Source organism: Mustelus asterias, unplaced genomic scaffold (genome assembly GCF_964213995.1).
Source record: "Mustelus asterias unplaced genomic scaffold, sMusAst1.hap1.1 HAP1_SCAFFOLD_122, whole genome shotgun sequence".
In the NCBI taxonomy this organism is placed as follows: Eukaryota; Metazoa; Chordata; class Chondrichthyes; order Carcharhiniformes; family Triakidae; genus Mustelus; species Mustelus asterias.
In genome coordinates this window covers 391086-399912 of record NW_027590160.1, presented here as the reverse complement: position 1 = coordinate 399912, position 8827 = coordinate 391086, and the positions used below count along the sequence as shown (strand labels likewise).

The 8827-nt window shown below is 41.1% G+C and overlaps 1 gene segment (V, D, J or C); it reads left to right on the top strand.

Moving 5' to 3' along the window:
* The first annotated feature begins 766 nt into the window (after nt 1–766).
* The window catches only part of LOC144484665 (Ig heavy chain C region-like), a 28181-nt gene continuing 20120 nt past the window's right edge, over nt 767–8827 (top strand). The window contains 1 exon segment of the C gene segment in view: nt 767–902. Coding sequence covers nt 767–902 — 136 coding nt within the window.

The following is an 8827-nucleotide window of genomic DNA, read 5'->3' as shown; positions in this document are numbered from 1 at the left end:
CGTACAAAACTACAAGGCGTCGTGAAAGAAGCCCAGTCCATCATTTAGACCAGTCTCCCACCCATTGATACTGTGTACACTTCCCGCTGTCTTGGAAAAGTAGCCAGCATAATTAAGGATCCCACGCACCCCGGACATAATCTTTTCCACCTTCTTCCGTCGGGAAAATGATCCAAAAGTCTGAGGACAAGTACCAACCGACTCAAGAAAAGCTTCTTCCCTGGTGCCATCAGACCTTTGAATGGACCTACCTCGCATTAAGTTGATGTTTCTGCACAACCTCGCTTTGACTGTAACCATACATTCTGAACTCTGTCCCCTACTTCATAGATGAACAGTATGCTTTGTCTGTGTAGCACGCACGAAAGAATACTTTTCACTGTATACTAATACAGGTAACAATAATAAATCAGATCAAATCATAAAAGAAACGGCAAGTAAAATTGCCATGGTGGTACACTGGTGGGCCCTCACAGCGCCAGGGCCCCGGGTTCAATTCCGGCCTCGGATCACTGTCTGTGTGGAGTTTACACGTTCTCCCCGTGTCTGCGTGGGTTTCCTCCTGGTGCTCCGGTTTCTTCCCACAGTCCAAAGATGTGCTGGTTGGGTTGATTAACCATGCAATGTTGACCCGTGTGTCAGGGGTCTGAGTGGGATTGTAGTCGTTGCAGATTCGATGGGCCGAATGGCCTCCTTCTGCACTGTCGGGATCCGATGGGATTCTATGATTTTCACCACATCTGCAATAGCAAAGTGTGTCCAATAGATGGCTATGAAACCTCGATTTTTGGCATTACAGGTAACGGAGTTTGTCTCAATTATTACTGCAAAGGTCTCGGTCTCTGCTCATCTTGAAATGCACCCAGCCTCTGTTTATACGCCACGAAATCACATTTCTGAATGTATGACAATAATTCAGTTATGTCTGTACTCGGCAAATTCCCAATTGTTATTGTGGTTATTCAGAATTTAACTGATATACAGCAGCATTGAATTAAATCTTGGCTAATGTCATAATACTCCATTTCTGAATTTTTACTTGACGAGAACCTGTCTGTCCTGATTCTGTACCAGAAGGTGTTACTGTTTGCATTTCGCAAGGCTCTGGAACCTGCCACGTATACACGACATCTCAGTCACTGCTGCACCAGCCCAGCTTCCTGTTTATAACCAACAACATCCCGTCACTGTTCGTATTGTGTTATGTCATGTTTCTTTATTGCTGCACTTGTCCCTGTCAAAGCTTATATTAATGGAAGGTCTTTGCCATTAATTACTGTGCCAGGCTTTGTCTCAGTTTCTATTATCCAATGTCAGGAATCAGATAAAACTACACGAGGCCCTGGGTCAGCCTAATTATGTTCGATCCTCTGTTGTTATTCATGCGCCAGACCAAACCCCTGTTCATTTCCTGCAAGATACAGTCTCAATTTTACTTTATTCAGTACTGCCCCACTTTTTCTTCCACTGAGCCACCTCTCAATTCATTTCACATTATATCATGTCGTTGTTTATATTCCAGTAGTGTCTATTTTAGCCTACATTATAATAAAACCTTTTTCAGATTTTATTATTGCAGAATTTGTCCTTGTTTATATTAGAATAGATCTGGTCGTTTCCATAATTGCACCACTCTATTTGTATTACAGAAAACCACGCTGATTATTAATATACTAGATCCTGTTTCAATAAATACTAAACTGGACCCAGTATCCGCCTGTATCCATATACTGTGTCCATAATTAGTGCACTGTGCCCTGCCTCTGTATTACTGCACAAAAATCTGTCCTTATTTATGTTAAAATAGACGACGTCGATGAAATATCACATCGGCTCTTCTCTTTGGTATTTGAGTGCTTATTATTTCAAATAGTCTATTTCCTAATAACCCTCTTTGGAGAAAATTCACTTTCTCTTTACAATTTCCCTTTAATTGTCTCAATCATCAGTTTTATACATCTCCAGCTTCCGTGAATGCATGAAAATCACAAACAGTCCATGTATTTTAATTGAAGATTATTTAATACTGTAATAATTAATTGATTAGCTTTCTGTTGTATACTCTTGTTTCTACAGTAACTTTTTGTGTACGTGTCGGATTATCTCGCTTTCGAGATCAGATGGAAAATGAACTGAAATCCATCGCGAATGATGAGCAGATTAATGGAAAATCACCATCTCAGCATGTCACAGACGCTGCTGATATAAACCTCTGATGTTTGCTGACTTGAGCAAATGATTACAAAAATGAACCTGGACCTTTCCCTGAAAGGAGATAAATGCACCTGTAGTTCTCAGACTTCGTATTGCTATTGATGCAAAGGACTGAAACATTTGCTGCTCTCCATTGCCGTTGCATTCACCAATTCCATGGTAATGACCCGAAACGTTTTGGTAGATTGAACTTCCTGTAGGTATTATTCTCCAGGTAATCGAATATAAGACAGGGCCACCTGTATCATAAAGACTTGTGTGATATTCACAGCGACCCGAGCTGGTGAACGTGGACTGCATCGGATCAGGAAGGCAGCTCATCTCCACCTTCTAAAAGGCAATTAGGGAAGGGCAACCGATGCCAGTGACGCCCGCATAAATGATTTGAAATAGTGCAGCAATACAAGACAATAAATCTGGTCGAATATAAACAGATATACCAGCGCAATGATAACATGAAATGTGCGTTAGAGTAATATAAGCCAATTTGTGGGTTATATTGAATAAGAGAGTCAAGATCAGATATAACATAAAAATAAACAGTTATTTGTGTGATCTTTGTAGAAAAAGTGCTTTGTGGAAAAATAACTAGTGGGAGTCAAATATAACAAAACGATGTACAGGTTTTTATTCAGAATTGATCAGGTAATGGTTTCCAAAAATAATCATGGAGAAGTAGAGCATTAGAATTTTAATGACCGCTCCAGTGTATCAATAACAGAGACTGCTGGGCCCGGGGTCAGACTGGAGTCTGATATAAGGAAACAATTAATTTTAGGGCCTTAGTGCAAGGTTTTTGTGTCATGGTGAGTGACACAGGGATCTCTGTAGCAATCACAGAGTGGAAGCATCATTACAGAGGAACGAGTGACTGACTCCACCTGACGAAGAGCTGATATTCTGAAGGAGACAATCATGGCAGATTTCTGAAATCTGCGGGACAATGCTGCATTTGTCAGAGGAACAGAAAACAATCTGTTCTTTCCCTTTCTGAGCAGCTATTTACACAGACAAACTGGGGTCAGGTCCTTGCAGAAACTAAGGTTTAAATTTTCAGCTAAGGACATATAATGACTGAAAAGTTTAAATACCAAAACGTCATCAGAGCGGAAAACAAAACTGTGCAACATATGTCAAGGGTAATTGTGCTTTTCCTAAAAAAGTTCTATCCAGTGTCATTCTGTTCAAAGTGATGGTTTGTGAATAGTAATTAATGTATGAATGTTTCCTGGCATTTACCGACATGTACAGACACGCAGATTCTGTCAAAAGACAGAATCAGCACAAGATGACAGCTGTATAAATATTGCATTTTATTCAGTCTCAATTCAGGACAGAGGTAGATCCAGAAAGGATGCTGGCACAATTATATGGATGGACCGTTCAAATGGCCCTATTGTCATAATCCTTCAAATTTTAACCCCATCAAGGATTTTCCTAATTTGTTTTCCAAAGCCACGGTAAAATCTGATTCCATCACCATTTCAGGCTGTCCATTCCAGTTCACTCACTGTGTAAAAGTATATAAATATCCTTCTGTCCTCCTGTTCAAAAAAAAGATCTGAACCGATTGATGACAGACCGCCCTCCCAGTTGAAAAGAAGTATTAATTTAATTACCCCTCCCCCAACTTCATGATTTTCAGCAGTTATGAAATAGAGTCACAAGAAGATGGATTGAGATACAGGGAGAGATAGGAAAATTGAAACGAGAAAGAACTACAGGGTGCTGACAGATAAAAAGCTCAGAAACAAAAAGAAAAGACACAAAGGCAGAGAAAATGATAAAATTATGAAAGGTATGAAGAATTTTGTCCTCCATTGCTAGAGTGGTGAAGTTTAAAAACAGCGAGGTTATTTTGCAGCTGTATAAAGGGCTGGTGAGGCCACACCAAGAGTACTGTGTACAGTTTTGGTCTCCCTACTTGAGAAAGGATATACTGGCACTGGAGGAGGTGCAGAGGAGATTCTGGAGTTGAGAAGTTTGGCTTCTGAGGAGAGACTGAGTAGACTGGGGCTGTAATCATTGGAATTGAGAAGAATGAGCGAAGATCTTATACAAAGACATGAGATTATGATGGGAATAGATACGATAGAAACAGGGCAGGTGAAACTGGAACTAGGAGGCATGGCCTCAAAATAAGGGGGAGCAGATTTAGGACTGAGTTGAGGAGGTATTTCTTCACCCAACGGGTTGTGAATCTGTGGAATTCCCTGCTTGATGCTACTTATTGATGTTTTTAAGGCAATGGTAGATACATTTCTGAGTAGTAAAGGAATTAAGAGTTATGGTGTGCGGGCGGAGTCCACGAAGAGATCGGCCATGCTCATGTTGAACTGCGGAACAGGTTAGAGGGGCCAGATGGCCTTCTCCTGCTCCTCGTTCTTATGATCTTATGTTCTTATGTAAGAAGCTATTATTTCCTGCCTTCACGGAACCCGAGTGAGCTGAGTGACTGATCCATTGGCCGTCCAGTTATGACCTGGAATGGAAACTTAAAACAGATCACAGGCTCATTTGTAAATGTCACCTCAATTTGATCTGTGTGTCTCTGCCCTGACTCTCTGGACAGATATAGGCCGCATTTACAGATGTCCTCACCAGATTGTGTCCCTTGGATTTATTTTCTGCTCAGAAGTGAGATGTGCGGTTTGGAACCGGTAGCAGAGAAACAGGAAGATGTGTTACCTGAGAATGAAACAGTCGGCGTCAGTTTGATGTTATCGCCGTGAACAGCCTTCCTGCCTGTGAGGGTGAACTCACCCTGACAGCATCAAGAACAACAACACAGATTGGTGCCGGTCTCAGTATTACATTCAACTCCATTTCTATTTTAAAGAATAAAATAAATTATAACATGTGGATTAACAACATTAGAATCATAGAAACCCTAAAGTGCAGAAACAGACCATTTGGCCCATCGAGTCTGCACCGACCACAATCCCACCCAGACTCTACCCCCATATCCCTACATATTTATCCGTTAATCCCTCTAACCTACGCATCTCAGGACAATAAGGGGCAATTTTAGCATGGCCAATCAACCGAACCCGCGCATCTTTGGACTGTGGAAAGAAACCGGAGCACCCGGAGGAAACCCACGCAGACACGAGGAGAATGTGCAAACTCCACACACACAGTGGCCCAAGCCGGGAATCGAACCCAGATCCCTGGCGCTGTGAAGCTAACCACTGTGCTACCATGCCGCCATTAACTGGAGAGGCGATGGACTGAATATTATCACTTGGAGAAAATAATGAAAATTCAAGCAATAATTTTGCCCACAGAATGTAATTCTAAAATACAAACTTTCAAGTGTGTTCGCTGTTGTGTGAGAGAAATCGAGGAGAGGTTAAGTGAGTGGACTGGTCTGAATCTGGCATGAATTTTCCTCTGAGATTTTTGTGATTCAGCTTTTCAATCACAAGGTGCCTTAAGCCAAAAATTGAACATTGGTTCCTCGCAGCTGCCAGGTCCGGCTCTTGGGTGCCTGTGTAAGTGAGTTAATTGAAACTGCGAGGGAGAAGAGATGTTTTTTGATTTAGGTAGAGTTTGAGATGGAGAAAAAGAGGATAGCAGCAAATCATTTGAAAGATGCATTGCCTTGGTAGCAGAATGGCCAGCTGTACATCACATTCAAGACCGTCCCTGTTAATGTATTACCTTTAGGTATTGACTGAGGCTTAGGATCTGCAAGCAAACATTCAATAAATTATAATAACATGCTTGAAGTCAATATCAATTATTTGCAACTTCCTTTTGTAAACAATGAAAAAAACATGTGTATCGTCATCCAAAACCACACATTACAGGTGCACGCACAATTGTTAGCACTGCTGCCTCAGCACGCTAGGGATGGATTGGCGGGGATGCGGCGGGAGCGTGCTGTGTTAACAGAAACAAGGTGCATTGTGATAAAAGTAAACTCAAGGGGCAGTGAAATTCAAACAAATGCATGGGCGCACTATAGTAAGAACTAAAAAATGGTAAATTGACTGATGCAGTAACTGATATAAGATCTAATGTTATGGACTCCGAGGGTCAACTAGAGACAGAAAGGGAGATATGGACAAAGTACAGTGATAGACGAGATAGGACTCACTGAACTGTTAACAGTGACATTATTAAATACAGTATTAAATATAACAGGGTATTGTGATATTTGCAGCTCCAAAATGGGTATGAAATAAACTAAGCCCGAGCTGTACCGGAATTGCTTGAACAGGGGATTCATTTCCAAATTGAGACAGTATCCTGCACTGAGACATGTTGCTCCGCAACAACTAAGACGGGATTCCAGTGCTACGTCTATATTCAAAATATCTGCAGTCATTACTCATACAGGGTCTGGATTCATGTAAACTGACACAGCATTTTGCGCTGAGATAACGGATGCAGAGTCCGAATTAATAAAAACTGAGACCGTGGCCGGAAAGTTATTGTCCCGTCTGCACGGGAATCGGAACGGGTGAGAGGCGGACCATGCAAAGGTCCGTTGCTGTCGGGATTTTTTTGGTCCAAGGACTGTTTTTTCTGCCATGAACACTTCATTGAAACCAATGAGGTATTTATGGAAATAAACACAGAAATAGAAATCCCAGATTACGTTGTTGACTGACAGAAACACAACAAATATTTCCCCACCAACACAGCACAGACACAAAGAGAAACACGAAAATAAATCAACGGCTTCTAATAGGGATTGTATATTATTTTGGAAATTTTTTTCTTCATCAATTATTTATGATAAACAATTGATGATGAAATTTATGTTCAGAATTAGGAAAAACTAATTCTAATCCCGAAATATAATGGCACGGCCAATGTTTTTGTGGAGACATCCTGTGTTTGCATGTCTCCTCTGTCCGTCTTTTTCCTGTCTAATTATGTGTCGTTTCCCTCCATAATAGGTCCACAACATGAAGTCAACTTCCATCCAATATATCACCGCAGCCCTATTCACAGGCTTTTAACTAAATGGATCTAATTCAATGAATTGGAATCCGTAGAGGAAACGTTACTCCAACATGTGTCATGAGCATTCAATGACCTCAGAGTGTTCAATGGGAACTGTAGGGGAAATTTAACAATGTATCCAACCGGGTCTGTACCTCGTGGCGGCGTTTGATGTGGCAGTACCAAAGGATCTTTCTCTGTACCTACCCAGTGCTTTCCCTGCTCTTGGCCCTGCCTCTTTTCATATTGCAGTATACCCTGTCTCTGTTCATATTAATGGAGTCATAGAATCATAGAATCATCGATTCATACAGCGCAAAAGAGGCCCTTCATTCCACCTAGTCCACATTAACACACCTAGACAAGCTGACTGTTCATACTAAGCTGGACACCTTTCATTTTTATATTACACGTCACCATGTCTCTGCTTATATTAAATAAGGCCCTGACGATGTTTATATGAATTTCAACCTGTCTCTGCTTGTAGTTAACTGGATTCAGTCCCAGTTCTGCACTTTAATATGCTCATGTTTATGTTACATTCGACACGGCCTGCTCGTAGTAATGTGGAAACTGGCTGGGGGAACATAATTCTCTGTATCCTCCGACACATACAACTCTATGGAGTAGAATGTTGTCTTCTGCACTGGCAAGCAACAATATCTGAAATCTAATTCTGCTGACTACTATGAAAATCGCCATTAAGCCCTGCATAACATGTGCAGTTGATCTAATACTGTCCGTTTCAGGAAACTCCCGGGAACCTATTTTTAACCCAATATATTTATTTATTATATTCTCTCCATTTCGCAAATAAACTGCAGTAATGTAGCCATAATTCAAACAGAGGCATAATCTAGAGCATTAGTAACAGTGACCCAGAGTTAAATATAGACAGAGTAAGGAAAAGCTATCATGTAAGCCGAGATTAGGTCTCGTGCAACATAAATTAAGATCTGGCCTGGTGGAGTAATCACAGTAAGAAGTTTAACAACACCAGGTTAAAGTCCAACAGGTTTATTTGGTAGCAAAAGCCACACTTTTGCTACCAAATAAACCTGTTGGACTTTAACCTGGTGTTGTTAAACTTCTTACTGTGTTCACCCCAGTCCAACGCCGGCATCTCCACATCATGACTAGTGGAGTAATAACAGGGACAGCCTGTAGTTTACTATAAGCAGTGGCCTTATTCAAGTAATGAGGTAGTGCCGACTGCCAATGGGGGATGGTCAAAGGTCAAATGCTGGTATTTCCAATGACGCCTGCATCCCAGGAAATAAACATTAAAACGTATGTATGACATGGTCCAGTGAGGGAAAACTGAGACAATGCCTCGTGTATTTCTAACGGATGCAGGAATTTGTGCGATACAAACAGGGACAGAATCTCATGTATTATTGTAATTCCAATTGCAGAAGCCAGATCGACATTCACTGAGGCAGAAACTAGTGTATTAGCTATGATTATTAATACAGGACCTATACTAAAATAAATTGAGACACACCCTCGTACATTAGTAGGAATTTCTGATATGGGATGTCGACCGGTGCACACTGAGACATGTAATGCAGCAAAAAGGGTAGCCAATAATAAAATAACGGAGAGAACATGGTTCAAAGGATACAAATACATGGACTGCTGCAGCACCAACTGAAAC